The 20979-nt window shown below is 42.8% G+C and overlaps 2 protein-coding genes across 4 annotated transcripts; one reads left to right on the top strand and one right to left on the bottom strand.

Annotated features, from left to right (window-relative positions):
• The first annotated feature begins 1400 nt into the window (after positions 1-1400).
• Positions 1401-14859, top strand: hid1b (HID1 domain containing b). 2 transcript variants are annotated; one of them, XM_005725721.1, is made up of 19 exons: positions 1401-1554; positions 3298-3447; positions 4442-4606; positions 6317-6436; positions 8455-8561; positions 9240-9356; positions 9646-9877; positions 9974-10030; positions 10117-10257; positions 10998-11088; positions 11203-11354; positions 12563-12641; positions 12724-12888; positions 12968-13189; positions 13309-13448; positions 13529-13612; positions 13704-13795; positions 14429-14587; positions 14668-14859. In XM_005725721.1, exons 1-19 carry the CDS (start codon positions 1489-1491, stop codon positions 14729-14731), a joined length of 2403 nt encoding a protein of 800 aa, XP_005725778.1. In that variant the 5' UTR covers positions 1401-1488; the 3' UTR covers positions 14732-14859. The 2 variants fall into 2 exon arrangements, with proteins under 2 accessions (XP_005725778.1, XP_013764397.1); XM_013908943.1 differs by having other exon boundaries at positions 9646-9886.
• A 6-nt stretch (positions 14860-14865) lies between these two features.
• On the bottom strand, positions 14866-19497 carry LOC102209710 (otopetrin-3-like). Of its 2 annotated transcripts, XM_005725719.1 has the most exons (7): positions 18946-19497; positions 18729-18865; positions 17039-17097; positions 16794-16948; positions 15960-16639; positions 15467-15628; positions 14866-15378 (listed from the first exon to the last, which is right to left on the bottom strand). In XM_005725719.1, the coding sequence occupies exons 1-7, from the start codon at positions 19325-19327 to the stop codon at positions 15208-15210; spliced, it is 1746 nt and encodes a 581-aa protein (XP_005725776.1). In that variant the 5' UTR covers positions 19328-19497; the 3' UTR covers positions 14866-15207. The 2 variants fall into 2 exon arrangements, with proteins under 2 accessions (XP_005725776.1, XP_005725777.1); XM_005725720.1 differs by lacking the exon at positions 18729-18865 and having other exon boundaries at positions 16794-16956.
• Between the last annotated feature and the right edge of the window lie 1482 nt (positions 19498-20979).

The following is a 20979-nucleotide window of genomic DNA, read 5'->3' as shown; positions in this document are numbered from 1 at the left end:
CGCATTTTTGCTATTAAATTTAATAATTTGCTTTTAAACTTTAAGTTAAAATAACTCGATATATATATAAACAGTACTGACATTAATTGTATGTGATTGGCCTGTTTTTGTAGTGAAGTCACTGGATGTCGCTGTTGCTCCATAAACGCCAGAACTCATTTATCCTGACTGGACCTGAAGGGGCTCTGTGCGCGCTAACGGTGCACGTTAACGAGCATCACTTTCCTGCCTTCAGGTGACATGAAGATGCAGGTGACTGTGGCGTCACGATGACGTATTTTCAGTGATCTCTTGAATGTCCCTTTATGTAAACGAAAGCAAACTGAAGAAGAATGAGAAAAGCAGGAAAGCAAATATGTACATTAGGATCCCGGAAGTCGCCTCGTTTGGATCCTGTTGGGCTGATGTTGCCTTCAGGGACTCGAGGTAATCGCTACAACTCTTATTGAGACAGAGGAGCTAATTAAAGATTCTATTAATTTAGGAAAATCCTGATTTTAATTACATATCGCAATAATAAACAATAATTTGATTGATACCGTATTAAATGTGTATTTTTATCCAGAATGGTTTTACATGTTTTATCCGTTAAATGTTGTTGAATATCTTTTATTTTACTTTGTGATTTTCGGTTGGTTTTCTCTTATTTTATCTACATATATTTCTATTTATATTTGTTAGCATATAAAACCCTTATTGTTTTATTGTTTATTTGGTATTATTAATGTGCCTTTAATTCGTTAATACTGAATCTATTTATTTGTTTGTTTACTTGTTTTGTGGCATTTTTTTTAGCTAACGTGCTTGTAATGCATTCGTAGATATTCGGATAATTTCCATGTTTCCCATTTCCAATTCTCTCAGTGTTTAACCACAAAACTTTTCATTATTATTTTATTCATTTTTTAAAATAACTTTTTAAATAAAGTATTTTATTCATTTGTTCAGTTTGCTATGAAACGGCTTATAAAAGAGTTTTTCTTCTCGTGTCTGTCCTACAAAAACTCTTCTTTTTGGGAGGTTTACTAAATGTTTGGGAATTTTCCATGAAATTATAAGAAAAAAATCCATATTGCAATATTCCTACGAAAATGCATACACGGAAATTACAGCATCTCCCTGTTTCTTCATAAAGCAGCTTAGCTTCTTTATTTAAGATTTAAGTTGAAGTGTAGGTTATTTTATTCCACTTTATTGTGCTTGGGTTTCTTCGAGGGGGCTTTATACGTGGCTTTAGCTTCCTCCCACTGCACAGGCTGATTTTTACTCTGGATTTATGTATCATTTACTTTCACAAATATTCATACTTGTTTTTAGTACAAACAAATAATGAAATGTGTGTTTGAATTAAACACACGCTGGAAGCAGCATGAGCATGATTTTTCCGAGCTGCACCTGAACGCAGTGGCCGCACAGCGCTGTGGATGAGGCAGATTATCCTCCCTGTGGATCCAGGCAGGCAGGCAGCAGGTGGCTGGAGACAGAAATATGGGAAACGCAGACAGCAAACTTCACTTCAGGAAAGCGGTGGTCCAGCTGACAACCAAAACTCAGGTCGGGGTTTGTTTTCTTTAAAAGGTGACATGAGGAAAGTTCCGCTGAGCGTTTGGCTTTTAGCGTTAGTGGAGATGTGGAGATAAAGTTGGAGTGCCAGATGGCAGCGTACGTCACACAAAGTGGAGAGAAAAACCTGAAAAAATCATTGGAGTTATTTCATAAACGAGGATTTTTAAACAGAAAGCAAGCTTGCCTCTCAGAATACGGATTTTCTTCTTTTTCTTATGCAGTCTGAGGGACTCCAAACAGTCATTTTGGACTTTGTGACGTGATCCTTAAACGGCTTTAATGTGCAGATGGGAATATTAAAGATTGCATCAGTTTTGGGCCAGCAGTTGTTTCTCTGGCTGACAGGTGTGTTTAAAGGTAACAGGGCTGGACGGGACAGCTGCAACGTTAATCGATTGGTCGAGTGATCGAAACTGATCCAGGTGGTGTGTGGGTGGTGGTTTGCTGTAGCGTGAAACAGATGTTACGTCAGCTGCTGGTAAAGCTGGAATCTGGGTGTTTATGGGCTCATATGGTCTCTTGTGTTCGAAGCAGAAGTGATTGGTTGATTAGCTAAAATAGACAAATCAGAGTCAATTTTCAAGCATATTTATCCTGGGTTAAACCTGCATCGTCTTTATTTTTCAGTGTTGGTCAGACTGAAGGAGATCTTTAAAGAACTGACTTTGTCTGATTAATCGACTGCTTGCTTAGACATCAGAGTCCACAGACACTCCTGCCTGACCTCGTCTGTCAGCCTGAGGCTCAGAGCACATCCGTGATGTCGTCCCACCTCGATCCCATCTCTGGCTCCTTCAGCACACCTCACCGCTGTCTCACATGACTTCCTCATTCAGCACCACAGTTCCTCTCTTATTCTTATCCTTTCTCTGATCCACAAAGACACAGCCAAGCTCCTTGTGACCTTCTCTTTACTTCTCCATCAATACTCTCGAAGTGCACTCTGCTGGGCTCTTTCTCGGCATTACTGCTGCTCACTGATCGTCACCTCTCTTCTTAACCTAGCTTCAACAACTCTGTCCCATATCTTCATGCTACAGCTCATCAGCTACATCCCTCTGTGGTGTTGTACACTGAGAACTGAGAATTTATGAGATTATGAACACAGAAAAGTACATTCTGATTGGCTAGACTATCAGTGATGGAGTAGCCTCCCCAGAGCTTGGAAAACTTGGAAAACTTGACAGAGGATGGAACAAAAGAAGAGCTTTTGGGATGCAAGAGGCTTAGAGAGCTGTTCCTGAAATAAATTACAGAAAGCTGCCTCAGAGAGTTCAGGCTGTGCTGAGGAATAAAGCCAGTAACACCAAATGTTTACTGTCAAACTCTGTTTTTGCCTCTTATAACATGTTTGCAGATGTTTCTATAGGTCACTGCTCCGATTTCCTATGGAAATTATGAAGAAATGAAGGGTGACTCAAAATGTTTGAGATCTTTTTGTGTCCAGCTTTTTTTTATTTAGCTTTGAAATGGTTAATTAGTTAATGGGAAAATAAAATCACTAAGTTATCAATAATGTAAATGTTGTTAATTCATTCAGTTGATTGACAGAGAATTAAATGTGTTACTCTATGTGAATAATTTGGATAAGCTTGTTGATCCTTGGTTATGTTTTCTGTCGGCCATGAAGCAAAAAGGAAAGATCGTACCTCCTCATCAACACAATGTATTTAGCAGCAGATGAGCCACACACACACACACTGATGTTAGTGTGCGTTTCCTCTCCTGCAGCCCGTCGAAGCCTCAGACGACGTGTTCTGGGATCAGTTCTGGGTGGACTCCTCCACCACGGTTCAGGATGTTTTCGCTCTGGTTCCTGCGGCAGAGATCAGAGCCGTCAGAGAGGAGTCTCCGTCAAACCTGGCAACCCTCTGCTACAAGGTAACCTGACATCCTCAGGACTGGGGCAAGCGTGACTCAGTATCAGGACTGAGGGTGTAATCGTCTTGTTTCTGAGTCAGTTTAGAGTTTTTTGCGCAGACTTACTTTCAGTCTTAAACTGCTGTATAAATCAGTTTTACTCCCACATGGAATGAAACCTTAAACACTCTGCCCTGTGTCGGCCCTCTCTCACATGTTTAAGGCTTCTTAGGACGTCTTCTGTCTGATCTTTGTTGCCACCAGCTGCGAGGACTTCTGTACGTTGCTTTAGAGCAGCTTTTGTCCATCCTGGATACAGTCGGAGACAAAGGAATGCAGCTGTTTGTTGTTCCCACAGTTTGATGGCAAAGGTCAAACGTCATTTATAGAAATGCAGAAAAACAGAGAAACTAAGTCTGAAGATCATTTGGTAGTTTAAGGTTTTAAAGGGCAGACAGCTGCTTTGGTGACTGGATGAAGGTCATGTGACAAAAAGATGTGCTTTTAAAAACTCCTGAGGTTTTATTTGGTTCATGTGGAACGACCCATGCTTTTCACCATAACCTCAAAGAAGTAGCTGCTGGACAGAAACAGCTGCAAGTATTAATGTATTTTAGTGCAGCTACAAAGGCTAGCTGGTCAGAAGATATGCTATTGAAGATTTTCTGCATTTATTTGTCATGCATGATGGTCACACTGATTGGGGTTGGGGTCCGAACCCAATTTGCTGACATAGTTTTACACTTACAAGTACGATGAAGTCACGTAGAGTTTAGAAGAATGAGTCGCTGTAATAAAAACAAGCTCAAACTAATGAGTCCACTCACCAATCAGAAGCTTGATGCTTCAGTCGCCTGGTGAAAATAGAATTTTCCAACACTTTTTGTGGCCTTTAAATAAAATGATGATTGACAGGTAAAACAGGCACCTCGGGTGAATAAATAAGAGTAGACTTTTGTCTGTCTTGGTTATTTCAACTCATATTTGCACGATACTTGTGTTGGTTTTTTCCCAGGCGGTGGAGAGGCTGGTCCGGGGAGCAGACTCCGGCTGCCCCTCGGAGAAGGAGCGCCAGACCGTGTTGAACTGCACGCGACTGCTCACCCGCATCCTGCCCTACATCTTCGAGGATGCCGACTGGAGGGGCTTCTTCTGGTCCACCATCCCCGGCCGAGCGGGGGTACGGCGCTGACATCTTTTAATGTATTCATCTACGTGGCTGTTTTTAGTCTTACCTATACTGGCCATTTCATTTATTCCAAGTAAAAACACCAAATATTTGCAGCTTTATTGTCACATATGAAATGATGATATTTATATATTTTGCAGGTATTCGTTTGGTAGCTGATTAAATGCTTTTAGTAACTTTTCAAACAAAAGTAGAGACAGAAAAGTCAGAATCTATAGTTCATAAAACTGATCTTTGCAAAAGAAGAAGAGGAAGAGGGGAAAAGGGAGAAAGTTATTTAAGAACTCCTGCCACGTCTCAGAAAAAGCATTTGGAGGAAATCTTTTAGCTTGCAGACAGTTTGTTAGGTTTAATCTGTCGGCTCTGCGGATATCTGAGGACTTGAGCCTCTCTGATATCTCCACCTTTAATAATCTGCGCCGGTTCAAAGCGATGGGTCCATCTGATTTTCAGAACAGACTCTGCAGTGTGAGATGAGATTGCTGATGCTTTGACGTGTCTGTCCAAATCCCTCCTCTCCCTGCCTTCCCCCCGTTTCCCACCTAGGGCTGCTGGGTCTCTGGTTACCCGGTCGGCAGGGGACTGCGTCCAAACACTGCCCATATTGTGTCTCCTGCTCTTTCTGGCCAGCGGTTGAATTTAGAAGGGATTGAATGTCTCTTAATGAAAGTGGGAGACTGAAATAAAGTGCAGAGCAGCTGCTGGTTGGAGCAGGCTGATTACTCAGTATTGTATGAATGAAACGACTCTGTGTGGCTAACGGATGGTTGAACTCTTATATTTGATTATGGATTTATACTGTGGAAAGATACAAGTGGACAGTGTTTGGAAAAACCTGTGTATGTGGTTTAGAGTTAAATGTGATGACCCATCCATCATTTTCTTGTCTGTTTGCTCAACATGAAGCTAAAACCAGCAGCTAGGTAGCTTAGCCTTGAATAAAGTATAGCATAAAATGTCAGTTTAACTCATAATTGATCTTTCCAGGACACAAAGTTAGACGTAATAAGAATGACTTTTGGTTTATTTGGGTTATGTCCATTATGCATGCTTTTTGGAGTGACAGCAGCTACACTCCAGGTGTTTCCTCCATTTTCAGGGATCCTGCTGAGTCAGCCAGTGACTTGAGTTAACCAATAGCAGTACTCATCTTTTAACTCAAGACATGAGAGAAAAAAAGCACATTTTTGGAAGCTGGTCCACCAAATAAACAAAAGAATTAGACCTTTTTTGACACACTACACTCACGGGGTGATGAGCTGTCTGTCACACAGAAAAGCTTTACTGTCCTGTTCTTATGGGGACCATAATTTCAAAGATAATCATTGTGCTGTAGTCAATAAAATGTAAAGCAAGCAATTAACCCTATAATGTCATCAGGAATAATATCGCTGAGTTGATATAGCAAAGGAAATCAGGGTAATTTTCCCAAAGATGTCTATAGAACTAGACTTGACCGGAGTATACGCCCCCTGCTGGCCATAATAAAGAATCAACTTTAAGTTGATGGGCCATTGGCTTTACGCTACATGTTACTTTCTATATACAGTCTGTGATTTAAAGCAACTAATTGGGACTTAAGTGACATAAAAACCAACTCTGAAATGGATCCAGAGCGGCACAAAGACAACAAATTGACTTACCAGCAACGATACAGTAAAAGTACCATAAGAGTCACAGCCTCAGCTCTTCTCCCTCCAGCACTTGGACCGCGATGCTGATGACGAAGGTCGGCCTCTGGCTGAGTCCCTGCTGCTGGCCATTGCTGACCTGCTCTTCTGTCCAGATTTCACCATCCAGAGCCACAAGAAGAGCAGCCCGGTGAGTCTGGGAACCCCCTGCATCACTGACCATGCAAAAGTAGCCTTACTCATTATGTAGCTGGTCACAGCTGCCCCTCCGTAAGCCTGGTTCTGCCCTGTGTTTCTCCCTGTTAAAAGGGTGTTTTTCCTTCCCACTGTCAGCGAGTACTTGCTCACAGGAGGCTGTTTGATTGTTGGGTTTGAAATATTTAATTTCTGGGCTTTTAGGGTCTTAACATGGTTTTTGTTAATTAACACTGAAAACAAAAAGTTCAGGTAGATAAAGGATTAGACATATAAAAATATTGACCTGAAGGTGGTTTGGAGTTATGCCTTTCAGAGTCGTGGTTTGTTTGCTTTGTTTTAGCTCTGAATCGACAGCCGTGTCAGCACTTTACAGCTCATATAAAAGAAGTAAGCCTGTTATTTGCTCCTGTGGCAGCACCTCTTAGCGCCGTTATCTCTTAACACAACCTTCTCGGGCGGTAGCTCAAGTTAATGAGTGACTCTGTGGGACGCGAGGAGAGGGGCCATGTTTGGAAAGGGTGGAAACGTCTTTATTGTGCTCAGCAAACATTCAGACGTTTGAGAGACTGGGAGGTGATCTCATCGGATGACTCCTTACTCCTTGCTACCTCACGAGGAAATGTTAAAATCAAGGAAACTGTGCAGGAGAATGTGGAAAATAGCCAGCAGCTGCTGTTTGTTCCCACCTGCCCCAGTGACCTCTGAGGCGTGAAGCAGGCGTGTGCACAAAGAAACACATGGCTGGAGGGAAACCTCATTTGTGCCTTGAATTTCAGCTTTCACTTCCTGGTATGGATTTAGTGATGCAGAGGTCAAAAGCCCCTGCTTGCATCCACAGACCCTCCCATGTGACACGAGCGGCTAAAACACTGCACAGCACGTAAATAAATGTACTTATGCAGAAAGCTTGCTTGTCTTGTGACCTGAGTAAACACTTTCCTAGTGAGTTTATGGTCTCCATTATGAGTTTTAAGCTTCATTTATTAGAAGTTAATGTTTTTTTATTGTGGTTCTTTTTAGAATAAATGAAGATAACAAAAGAAGGTATGCATTACGGTATAGTGAGCCTGCATTGTCCCTCGGTCTCACTGGTTTCAAAAAGAATGAGCAACACTGCTCAGCTTGAGGCTTCTCAGTGCATACACTAATCAGTGGGTGACAGGAGGGCTGCTATGTCCATCTTTCACATACAGTCTGTGCGTATCCTATGCTCACCAGAGTAAACGGATTCAGTGACCTGCTTCCTTTTTGTTTCACTTTCAGATGTTTGGTGTAGGTCCCCGTCCCATACTTGGTTTGGACACTTCTTCAAAGGTCTAAAATAACTTCCTTTCGTAAAGAAAGTGACTTGTGCTGAACGGCTATGCAAAGCTTTTGCTTTTAAAGAGTATCCCACGCTTCAAGAAGCACATGAGAGTTCACTGCGGTTGGCGTTTGACACCAGTGAACTTCGCTGTGTGGCGTACGTGGAGCTGTCAGTTCACTTACAGCGGTAGCACCTTGTCACATCTATTCATAAAGCTGTAGTTATCTCTGCGGAGGTGTTACATGCAGATATTGTCAGCGGAGGGCTTAGCTTGGTCCATTTGTTGACTTGCATGGTAGAAGTAAGTGTGAACACAGTCCCGGAGCTCTGTTTAGACCTCCAGCTTTAGCTGTGGACAAGAATCCACGTCTGTGAGTAAATGAGGCTAACACTCCACACACCGCCTCTCCCTCCAGGTGTGAGGCGGGGGGAGGAAAGCTGAGTGTGTGAGAGAAGCTCCTGGCGTCACAAACACACAGACTGTACATTCCTATGAGTCAAGCTCCACCTATCAGTGACCTCTGTGGCCCCGCCTCGAGAACGACCGTTCCTGCAGAGGTCACGTTTGCAAAAAACTTTCAGCTTCAAGTCAATTCATAATCGATTATCAAACCTGTCATGAGTTCAGCTCATTAGTAATTTCAGCTCTCGGGGACCTTCGGGAGGAATGTCACTGAATGTTTTACCTGTTGTCTCTGCTGCAGGATACAGCTGATGACATACGCGCCATAGACAGCTGTGAGTACATCTGGGAGGCCGGCGTGGGCTTCGCTCAGGCACCTCCTCTGAACTACGTCCACGACCTGAACAGGTGAGACTTCAGCATCCTTTCAGTGCTGGTCATCGCAGTGTTGGCTCATGTCTGAGCTTACATGTATGTAATCAATACTGATTTGGGCTCCTGCACATGTGGAACTACTGCAAAAAGAAATGTAATCAGAATGAATGTGCCTGGGCTGAGCGTCTCGGTGCGGGAGTCTTTTTGAAATTTTGGATGAATCTGTTTCATTGAAGTCAGTCACATCGATATCCAACCAGTCTTAGCTCCACCTCTGCATCCACGCTCGCCCCAAAGAGGCCGTCAAAGTTTTTCTCTCTTTATACTCTGTTTTTGTCATCCGATCCAGATTTGCTGGTTTCAGCAGGACAAGTGAAGATTAAAAAGATGAATGTGACCAGAAAAAAAACCTCACGTGAACAACAAATCAGTATTGAGCGCTCCTGCTTGTGCTCTAACAGCTTCAGCCTGGACGACGAGCCGTTTCTTTTTAATTGCCGTTAAGAGAAGAAACAATGTTTGTTTTCTGTATGCAGTAATAAGTAAAGCTGTGCTGCTGAATTTAATCTTCTAAAATGATGAAACCCCCAGATTAGACATCACTACAGATTCCTGATTATAATCATTCTTTTGCTATCTCGCAAATTCAGTTTGTATCAGGCTGAATTCACCTACTAACATCCCTCCATCCTGTGCTAACGCCCTTTCTAGGACAGAGCTGCTGAAGTTACTCCTCACCTGCTTCTCTGAAGCCATGTACCTTCCTCCCTCCGCTGAAAACAAAGTCCTCAACCCCTGGATCTCCTTCTTCTGCTCCACAGACAACAGGTGACTTTATACCTGACAACACCTCACCAGACGGAGTGAGATAACTTCTCTCCTGTTGAATTGCACTCTCTGCTTCTCTGTTTTAACGTTGAATTTATTAGAAAATCCAAAACCTTTGTGGCAGTGAATTCATCCGTCTTAAAAACTAAAAACAGGGAATTCATTTAAGGAGTGTTTGTAGGTCTGTGTTCAGTAATATTTGACATACAGAGCAGGGGTATACATCACTACAGCCTTTCATTCATCCTCGTTAAGCTTGTGCAGACTCACCTCCACCTGTTTTTCGCAGACACGCCCTGCCTCTGTTCACCTCCCTGCTCAATGTGGTGTGTGCCTACGACCCCGTGGGCTACGGCATCCCGTACAACCACCTGCTGTTCTCAGACTACCGGGAGCAGCTGGTGGAGCAGGCGGTCCAGATCCTTATCGTCACCCTGGAGCACGAGGCTGGCTCGGCCGCCAGCGCCGCCCTCCAGGCCCTGGACCCCTCAACATGTCCCTCAGCTGAGGAGGAGCATGAGGTACATACAGTGAGTAATTAATCCACATATATGCAAGTATATATTTTTTAAGATTATGATTTAAAATATAAACACTGATGCTGATTTATTTTTCAGCCTGGTGGACCTGACAACCTGTTTGTGAATTATCTCTCCAGGATACACAGAGAGGAGGTATTGAAACATCCAGCCGTTCAGCAGCTAACAGCATGATCCCGTGGGGTGTTTATGAGTGTGTGTTCTCTTTGTTTGTTCATCAGGACTTGAGCTTTGTCCTTAAAGGTCTGGCTCGGCTGCTCAACAACCCTCTCATCCAGACGTATCTGCCCCGATCCACCAAGAAGATCCAGTTCCACCAGGAGCTGCTGATCCTCTTCTGGAAATTCTGCGACTTCAACAAGGTGCGAGCACGAAATGCAACAGGAAGCCAAGGGACTCTCAGGAAATGAGAATATTTCATCAACAAAAACAGCTGCTCGTGTGCAACCACGGTGGTCAGGTCCTAGTGAACTGAATGTGGAGAGGACAGTGTGTTTGTATGGGACATTACTGATGCTGACTGAAGTTCTTACTGCTAAATAGATAAACAAGCGTAAGTGTGGCCCTCACATGTAACCCTCATTCAAAACATAGTGTTTAAATGGCAGAATGGGGAAAAGGAAATAATCAGGAGAAATGAGAACATTTCGACACAGTCTGTGGTAAAATGCTGCCCCCTGCTGGTGAAGGCTGTGATTACAAAAACACATCATGGTTCTGTGTTTTTCCTTTTTATGATTGGTGTTCATTTCAAGATAAATTTTGTAGTAGTTCGAGAATTAACTGAAAATATTTTTTCCATTTTATTTCCTAAAATGCTGTTACGACGTTAATCTTGAAGACTTTAGTATAATGAAGTTAACAATAGTAGTAATAAAAAATAAGATCCTGGATTAAAGTCGTAATTTCACTTTTTTGTGAAAAAAAACTTTATTCTCAAAATAAACAAGAATAATTGAAAAATTTGGTTCCTTCTCAATTTTTTCTTAATGTGGACTTAGTCCTGGTTCGTAGGTGTGTGTGGGGCTGATGAAGTTGTATGTGTGATGGAGTGAAGTGGAGCAAACAAGCCAAACCTGATTTTGTTATTTTTGTGTTTTAGAAATTCCTCTTCTTCGTCCTGAAGAGCAGCGACGTGTTGGACATGTTGATTCCCATCCTCTTCTACCTGAACGATGCCCGAGCGGATCAGTGTGAGTCACGTCTCCGTGCATGCGCGTGCGTGTGAAACAATAAATATAAATCTGTATGAACTGTCATCGCTCCCTGTGTTAAAAACAAAACATTTCCCCTGTGTGCGTCTGCAGCCCGGCTCGGCCTCATGCACATCGGCGTCTTCATCCTGCTGCTGCTGAGTGGAGAAAGAAACTTTGGCGTCCGTCTGAACAAGCCGTACGCTCTCCGTGTGCCCATGGACATTCCTGTGTTCACAGGAACCCACGCCGACCTGCTCATAGTGGTGAGACGTTATGGCGTGAAATAAATGAGAGAATCTATTTCTTTCATTTATCTACGAATGAAGGCAGAAAATCCTGTGTTTGGCAGAAAGAAACCACGGGATGGAGCGCACTCTTGGGTTAGCGAATTATCAGTCACCTGGTAAAACATGCCTGGCTTTACTGGCTTTCTGGATAGTACTGAGAACTACAGAGTACTAACTGGACATTTCAGTCAGGCACGTTTTAACCTCTGTAGTAGATCCAGAAAGACACGGTCCGTTTTGTGTCTGGACCAGGGGTATCAAACCCCAGTGCTTGAGGGCCGGTGTCCTGAAACTCTTCCATGTGTCCCTGCTGCAGCACACCTGAATTAAACTGACTGCATGCTGAGGTGGCAACACCCGACCCTGCTCAAGTACATTTAAATAAATGTAAGAGTTTGGAAAAATGTATTTCTAAAAGTACTTTTATTGCACCATGTTCATTCACTCCTGGGCGTCTGTAACATGAATCAAGTGGCTGAACTGCATCCTCAGCATGCAGTCAGCTTCATTAGAGTCTTGCTAATGATCTACTAATTTTAGTAGGTCATTAAAGCAGCCCTCGACGACTGGAGTTTGACCCTTGTGGTCCAGACTGGATATAAAAGATGGATGTGTGCAGGATTCTTATGCAGTTATCAGCTAACGATAGCAAACTTGGTTAACGATGCACATTTACAGATATTTAATTGGTGATAACAAAGTACCAAAAGCATTTATGGGTTGGCAGTGTAGAGTTCAGAGGCTCCAGTTAATGGAGCTCAGGCCTTGCAGGGAGGTAGATCCCAGGTGCCTGCTAGCGCCCGATCCTCCAACTTTCAGCTTTACCAGTGTCTGTGGATGGTTCCTGTTACTGCAGCAGGTATTTAATTAACGCAGAAAGACAAATTGCAGCAACAACCACAAAAAACAAAAAAACTTTTTTAACTTTGTATTATAAATACATTTTATTTGACCTGGAATAAAACATTTTCCCTCTTTTTAACGGTAGCTAAATGTCATGTACATTCTGGTCTTGCATTTTTAATTAAACGCTCTCCTAAAGATCTCAGGACATCATAGTTTTTGCGTTTTTATAAGACAGACAGGATATTTTTTGTGGTTTGACTTTGTGATGGAAGCTTGAGTGTTTTTACTTTCGTTTTCAGTCTCCACTGAGTTTGTTCCAAGTACTTTGTCATGTTTAGATCTTCCACAAAATCATCTCCAGCGGACACCAGCGTCTCCAGCCTCTGTTCGACTGCCTGCTCACCATCATAGTGAACAGTGAGTATTACAGTGCAAATGCTGCCCCCTGGTGGAGGAGCAACAGGGGGCAGCCTTGGGATGACCTTTTGTGCTTCCACAGTTTCACCTTACCTGAAGAGCCTGTCCATGGTGGCAGCCAACAAACTGCTTCACCTCCTGGAGGCCTTCTCCACGCCCTGGTTCCTCTTCTCCTCACTGCAGAACCACCACCTGGTCTTCTTCCTGCTGGAGGTCTGCAACAACATCATCCAGTATCAGTTTGATGGTGAGAACGCAGACACAGGCTCATCGGTTTGCAGGTCACGGCTTTTGCCCAAATAACAATCTGAACCCTCCTTTCACAGGTAACTTCAACCTGGTGTACGCCATCATCCGTAAGCGAAACGTTTTCCACCAGCTGGCCAACCTGCCGTCCGATACCGCGTCTATTCAGAGGGCCCTGCAAAAGAAGAAGAGGACGGGAATCTCTAGGACGAACTCTGTAGAGAATGAGTCCATGGAGGGCTCCAGACCTGCTGTACCCGCCGAGCCCGGCACACTCAAAGCCAGCTTAGAGGCCACTCCAGGTAGGAAGTAAGAAGTAGAATTTCAAATAACGAGGATTTTTATTTAGTCTATATCTGGGGTTTCCAAAAACGTCGAACTGTTCCTTTAAAGGCCTTCTTCATGTCATCATGTGTTGTAGGAATCGATAAGATAACAGAGAAGTCTCAGGTGAGTCAGGATGGAACGATGATCACTGTGCCACATTTGGACTCTCCGCACACGTCTAAAAGCAGCAGCGCAGCCAGAGCCAGCGACAGCGAGTCTGAGAGAGATCACGAGGTGAGCAGATGGCTCGTCTCTCTCACACACACACAGAAGTTTAGTTGCTGCAGTTAAAGTGGTTTATTTTTTGGTGTTAGGTTAACCGCACGCAGTCGGAGCCGGCGAGGAGTCGACTGTCGAGCGTCTCATCAACGGCTGCGTGGAGCGCTAACTCCGACTGGGTCAGAACAAATCCTTCATCTGCTCACATTTACCTTCTACCTTCTGCTCCGTGGGTGTATTTTCTGTCATGTGACGTCCTCCATCATTTAGGTCTCCTCGTGGAAGGCCAAACTTCCCCTGCAGACGATCATGAGGTTGCTGCAAGTCCTGGTTCCTCAGGTGGAGAAGATTTGCATCGACAAGTAGGAAATCCCTCAGATTTTAAACTAAACGATGCATTATGTGATAACTAATGAATACCTGTATTAGTTAATGAGCAGCACCAGGCAGGGTTGGAAGAAATGAACCAAAACTGTCCTAATGCAAAGTTATTGTCTGTGACCTGGAATGTTATTATAATAGATTAACATGAGCCCGCCTACAGTTTTAACAGAATTCATTCAGAACTTTTGAGCCATCGTGTTTACAGACACACACCTGCAAACACAACTTCCTCCTCGAGGTAATTATTGAATCGTGAAGCTTTCGTTTCTGCCTGCAGTTGTTTTGTTTGACCTGTAAGCTTCACTTCTATATCTGATCTCTGAAAACATAAATGAAACATAAACGACCTCATTTATGTGTCTGTATGACGTTTAATACAACGAGCGTGCACTTTTCTTTGAAGAAATGAAATTTGTTGCACTTCTGATTGAAAACAGTTATTTTTGCATATCAGGTTCACTTTAATAAACTCATATTTCTGTGGAGCATCAAACATGTTAATTTAAACAGTAGCACTTTTTACAGATTTATCACATAAAAGTTACTATTGATTCTTTACATTTAGACGTCAGATTTATTCTCAGTGTCTCGCGGTTTAATGTCGTCCTCAGGGGTCTGACTGACGAGTCGGAAATCCTCAAGTTCCTGCAGCACGGCACACTCGTGGGTCTCCTACCCGTCCCCCACCCCATCCTCATCAGGAAGTACCAAGCCAACGCTGGCACGGCCATGTGGTTCCGCACATACATTTGGGGCGTCATCTACTTACGGTAAATAAACCTGCCTGTGTTCTTTGGGATGTGTTCAGTGAACTCCTCTGTTAGCGTTTTGTTTTTTCTTCTTCCCGCAGTAATGTTGACCCTCCGATCTGGTACGACACCGACATCAGGCTGTTTGAGATCCAGAGGATTTAGAGGAGCTGCTGGTTTGTCTTCCTCACACCTGAACTGTTATTAGAAATCAGGACGGCTCATTCTTGATGCCAAGTAATGTAAAGATGAAGAATGTGTAAATGTGTCCAATTAAAGGAAAAATGACAATATCTGGCAGTTTTGTAGGACATTTATTTATTTTGCCAAAAATGTGAGTGCTTGTTGCTCCGATGTGTGACGACAGGAAGGTCAAAGTCTTTAAAATAATCTCATCAGAGACCCCGGGGTCCTGAATCTGCTGCTCTACCAATATATCTGCCTAAAACTTTAAAAATGCTTTAAAAAAACTTGCATATATCAGGACGCACAGGCCAGAAGACTGCGAGATGCTGTCATCTGCATATTTTAAACAACATGAAGTTCTATGATGAGGGGCGAGCTTGTTCTTGAGTTGGTTTGTGTATTCAGTAATCCGGTTTTTGCTTCGTGTAGTCTAACAGGGATGGAGTCTGTGCGTGTCATGCAGAGATGAGCAGCTCCGTTAAAGCTGCCACCGAGTGCATCCTGTAGAAGACGCTGAGCGGCTGACCCAAATTCATCATAATAAACCAAGTGGTGAAGCCGAAGAACTCTTTTCCCAGGCCGTTCTCGAACTGCGGGTGGACTCCAAATGCAGGAATCAGCCACAGCTAAAGAAGAGGGAACATCTACGTGTTATTCAAATACTGAACATTTTAAAATATTCTTTCAAAACAGGTTCATAAAACACAGTAGTACCATGATATTTGAGAGAATGAGGAAAGCGCAGATCTCTTGTCTCACTCTTTTGGCCCAGGGTTTTGTTGCCCCCTGCTCCTGGACAGTAGGGGGCGCTGATATTTTGGCCTCCAGTAGAGATATATCTGTCTTTTTGTTCTCTTGTGCTTTTTTCTTCTTCATCTGTAAAAGAGTTTTAATATAAATATGAAAAATTTTAATGCCTTTCAACACATCAGTAAAATGTACAGGGGCTCTGAGGTGCACAAAAAGAACCATTTCAGAACATATTTAAGAAAACAAAAAAAAACAAAAAACAAGAAAGCAGCAAAAATAATCCCAAAACATGACAGGAAACCAAAAAAAACCCAACAATATACAATATATAAACTAAGATGACATTTGAGAAAACAATATTTCAGAAAAGGTTATTTAGGACAATGTAACAATATTAAAAATGAAACTTCAGTACTTTGAGTTACACCTCAGAGCTACTATATGAAGAAAAAAATACTTTGAAAATACTGCTCATCTGCTTCTTCTTCTTCTTCTTCTTGATGCTGAGGTGTGGGTGTCTGTGGAGGCCTTCAATGATGAAGATGTTCTGGAGGATGAGCTCCAGCAGACTCAAGAGGGAGTAGGACAGATCCAGTTCCCCCAGAGGGCCATCGGTGCCTATGCCCAAAGCTGCCACCACGGAGAAGTAGGACAGAGCGAGCTGGCCCAGGGCCGCCGCCATCAGGAGGACCACATCCAGCCTACGAGAGGGATTAGGCCCCACTTCGCGTGCCCTACTCTCTAACCTTTGGACTATTAGCCCGACCAGAGAGCAGAGAGACATGATGGGCATGACGACTAAATGATAGCCATAAAATATGAAGAAGGCGGTGAGGCGAAACTCCGGCTGGCTCACATACACCTGATAGAGAACGAAGGCAGTCACTCCTGCAGCCAGAACCAGGCCCCCAAACACGAGGCCCAATGTGATCCCACCTGTGCACACAATATACAGGGTCTTCTTCTTCTCTGTGACGTGGTGATCTGGACCCGTTATGCGGCCCACATTCTTCCACATCACATAGATCAAGCAGCCTGCCATCAGGTAGTATTCTATGTTGAAGGGAAAAAAGATTTCGAAGCCCTTCCTGAAGGCGAGGCAGGCTGTGCTCACGTTGCACTGACAGGTTGAATTCCCTGCAGGAAGGAAGAGAACTTTAAATACATTCCTTGTAGTTTTGCATCCATCTTGCAGCTACATTAGTAAGTCGTATGTCATAATTGAATAACGTGAGCTCAACCATACAACCTTAGGATCCTGAGTGAATGTGGCCTTTCTTGCAGTAACTACCTGCTAAGTCTGAGCTGTCCCTATCAGGTGGGATTGTGTTGTCATCAGCGAGGCCGTTTCGTTTTCCCAGCTCGATCTCCACGTGGATGTTGTCCTCTGTCACGGCGTTCAGCCACAGCAGTAGATCAGTGGAGAGGATCATCATCAGTCCAGACCTGCAAACCTAAAGTTAGAAATCTCTTTCTCAAAGTAGCAGGTGTATGAAAAAAATGCATGATTTATATAGCAAATTTAGTAATGCGCACCTTGTGATTATCTTGTGTCTGTGAATGCAGTCCTTGGAGTGAGCCCACAGTAAATATGTCTACAAAAGGAACAAAAGTTTGGTTATTCAAAAAAAGACACACCCGAAATGACGGCAAGCTTGTTTTCAAGTCAAGGAGGGTGGAGAGGAAAGGTGAAGCTATGTAACAGAAAATAGCCGACATATGATCTGAAATCTTAACGTGAAAGGGACAAAGATGAGCCCGAGGAAGAGCACCTGACTTAAAGTGAACAGCAAAAAACGAGAAAAGTTTAGTCAAAGCTGTCAAAGCTGCATCCTTCTACTAGAATACTCAGTGGACCCAAAAGCCTTTCCTTATAATAAGGATTATTTTGAACTCAAATTCATGCAAAGCTCTAGTAGAGTTCAACAGTGAAAATATGGAGCTAGAATAAATCTGGTCACAGAAATAATTAGATGATGGTTATTAGCAATATCTGCTCACTCACTGGAAGAGCTGCAGTCTCCTACAGTCTGTGACTGCACAGTAAATTACACATAAAGTACATAAATGATTACTCTAAAGTTAAACCTAAGGCAAAAGTGCCTTAAATCCACTTCTCCTTTATTCCCTGATAGAAAAGTCCATCTGCATGTAAGAGAAAATGAGCATAATGTTCACTTCATGTTGGACCTGAGATCAAGTTTTAATCATTCATTTCATCAGTTTCAGGTCTTAATATCTAATTGACAAGTATTTTGAGTGCAATTAATACAATATTAAAGTAATAAAAAATCCACAGCTGCAACATGAAAGATATACCCACATCAATAAATTCATAAATTTAGCCCAATAGCTGCCCATCCTGTACATGAAGTGTCATTTCACGAGTACAGTCACTTTCGATATACAAGCCGCGAACTGCTACGCTACTTAAAAGGGATTTTAATGCTTACTTGAGTAAAAAGTCCGAGTACTTTTTTCCACTTTGCAGAAGACCTGTGCATCACAAGATTATGTTTCACTTTTTATGAGCTCCACTTTTCACCGCCTATCGTGAGCTTGAAAACTGTGGTTTGCGCACCATTTCTTCCCACTTCTTAACAATCTGACTAAATATTCAGACTTCCTGTGACCCCTGGATGTGCTGGGCACCTCCCCGGCATTGATTCACCTGTCGAAACTCCAAGGTCACGTGTCGTGGGCGTTTTGACCCACGCATCGGAGCGGTGTTTCGAAACACCTGCGCTTCTAAACGTGAATATCCCATCCCTGTCCATCGCCAAGGACACGGATTTAAGCACCAACAGAAACACCTTCCTTAATGTTGGCTTTACTTTTTCTGGAGAAAACTTGCTTTTCAAATGCTGTCCACTCGTCCAATATTTGGAATATAATGACTAATCTCACCATTTTCTTGATTTGGAGTCAACAGGTAAAATTGGCTGAAGCGCAGGTGAAATAATCCCTAGAATGCCTGCTGACCTGTGCTGCCTTGGCCACAGAAATGAGAAAGTCTTAGAAATTTGATCCTTTTACTCAGTTTCTCTTCATCAAATGACTTGAGCATCTTTGAATCAGATAATGAAATAAAATATTCATTTTCATGAGATGACTGATTGGTCTAAGTGTAGAAAAGATAAGCACTTTTTTCTGTTTAGCTCCAGCACTTAGCTTCCTGCACTCTCAGTAACAACTTGCACCAGTTCAGCCTGCCTTCGGATTTTACCTGCAGAGTGAGAAAAGGAGCCTCCATGAACGGTGAAATCAGCGTTGCAGCAGGCTTACACTCCCTCGTACTCATCAAATAACCGACCCTGAAGACAAACAGCAGCAGGCTGAAGGCAGCAAAGAGCAGGAGAGCCACTGTGACATGAAAGCGCTGTTAGAAAATCCAAGCACACCCTGTGAGCAGTCTGCTTTAAAGATCGAACACGGGAACTTACGGATGACAGGGACCCCCCCGGCGTGGTGGTCTCTGTGCGGGCTTATATCCGGATGTCTCCTGGCCCACAGCAGGTACCAGAACATCCAGATCAGGCTGATCCCCATGAGCACCAGCAGGAACACCTCAGGCTCCTGGTGGCTCAGACCCTCAGGGTTGAAGTTTTCGCCGATCACCAGAGCGGTTCCCAGCAGAACCACATTGAGACCCACCAAACCAGAGATTAGGCGTCTCCCACTGGGAACCCACAGCAGCACCGGGTCCAGCTCCTGTTCATGAGTCTGATGATGGTCTGAGCTCTGGAGCGGTTCACTAGTGGGATTTTCAGGTGTCCCACAGACAGTATCCAGCTCCAAGTCTCCAGCATCACGATCCGTGCTCATGCTTCTTCCTCTTGTCTTCAAAAGAAACTTGTTTCCTTTCCTTTCAGCTGAAGTTCAGCGTGGAGACATGAGTCTGACAGGGCGCGACAGTCCTCTAATGCGCCTTCCCACGGCTCCCACACGGCTGTAGGTGTGGTCATGATTTTAACACACCTACACAGGAAATGCATCATATTTACTTTGCAAACTGGTCCTTTATTCACCTGCTGAGCAATTCGGACAAAGTTTACTTAATAGAAAAATTAATGAATTATTAATTTTAAAAAAAACTAACAATCTAATCTAAAGGCTTGTAAGTGGTGTTTGCCAGTACACAGCATTACAGAACTGAAATGTATGAACCTGCCCTCTGCCAACAAGTAGAGTTTACAAACAAGCCGCAACAGGACCTGACGTGTGTGACGCCATTCTTATCGCTTCGCCGCTTCGAGCTGCTGTAATGGTTGAGTGGGAACGATAACCCGATCAGCTGATTATTGTTATTTTCACTGTTTAATGACACATAGCTGTCTGCTTGCTGTGCATGGAGGGCCAAAGCATATGCATTATTAAATACATTTTTTAATTCTTCATTTAGACGACAAATGTATTAACTCATTAATAAATATTTCAAATCACAAACGGATTTCACAAAAAATAATTAAACTCTCCACAAAAACCTAATTCCATAAAGCATTAAAAGAAACAGAACTTCAAGATCTTAAAAAAAAAACCAATTTAAAAAAGAGAAATAAGTAAATGGATTTAAAAATCAAAGATTTATTTGTGACATAAAAATGGTGAGTCCACTCCTCATCTGCAAATCCATTTCCTCACTGCGTGTCCCTTTCCTGTTAGCTCATGCATTAGATCATATTAACCCTCTGACAATGCAAAGAGCAGAGATGACACAAGTGCAAACATTTCCAGCCTCTTCAAAATCAGATATCTTGATGAATATAAAAAATGTACACTTTCGAAGCAGGAAGTGCACACCAGTCATCAAAAGTTTGGTAACACGAGTGCTGTAAAGATTTGCAGGGTCAACCAGCACACAGGAAGAAAGTTTGCATTCTTTGTAAAATGCTGGATCATGTATGATTTGTCTGAGACCATGTGTCATCATATGGGGATATTACAATATGGCAGCTTTGCACTATGCTGTAAAATAAACCCATTGTCCTCGTATGAGACCACGTCTTTGTGCTCAAAGATGATCCTGAGCTCTTATACTTACAAGGTCCAACTAATCTCAAGTAGCAGAAATTAAAAATACAAACAGCAAACGCAGTTTAGCTGTTAGGAGGATCTGTAATCGGTCAAAGCGGGGATTTTTACATATATTGCAAGAATCTTAACTTTCCCACAGCTTTAGGCAGCATTTCAGCATCTAACAGCTCTTTTTAAAATCTTAAATAGCTGATTTAATTCTACTGGAGTCAATGGTTATCATTGGTAGAAACATTTGATCACTCATCAAAGATGAGTGATCTCTCCCATTGACAAAATGTCCAGAGGAACTGAACTTTTGGGCATATTGTTACCTGGAAATTAATTATTTTAATAAGACATTTTTTGATTTTCTTTTTATTTCTCTCACATTATTTTCAGCCTTAGCAAGCAGAAAAACAAACACTGTAAACTATCTACCAATCATCACAGAAATTATTATT

Source organism: Pundamilia nyererei, unplaced genomic scaffold, assembly GCF_000239375.1.
Source record: "Pundamilia nyererei isolate P.nyererei 1_Seehausen unplaced genomic scaffold, PunNye1.0 scaffold00017, whole genome shotgun sequence".
NCBI lineage: Eukaryota > Metazoa > Chordata > Actinopteri > Cichliformes > Cichlidae > Pundamilia > Pundamilia nyererei.
Note: the sequence above shows the minus strand (reverse complement) of the source record. Positions and strands in the feature narration are given on the sequence as shown.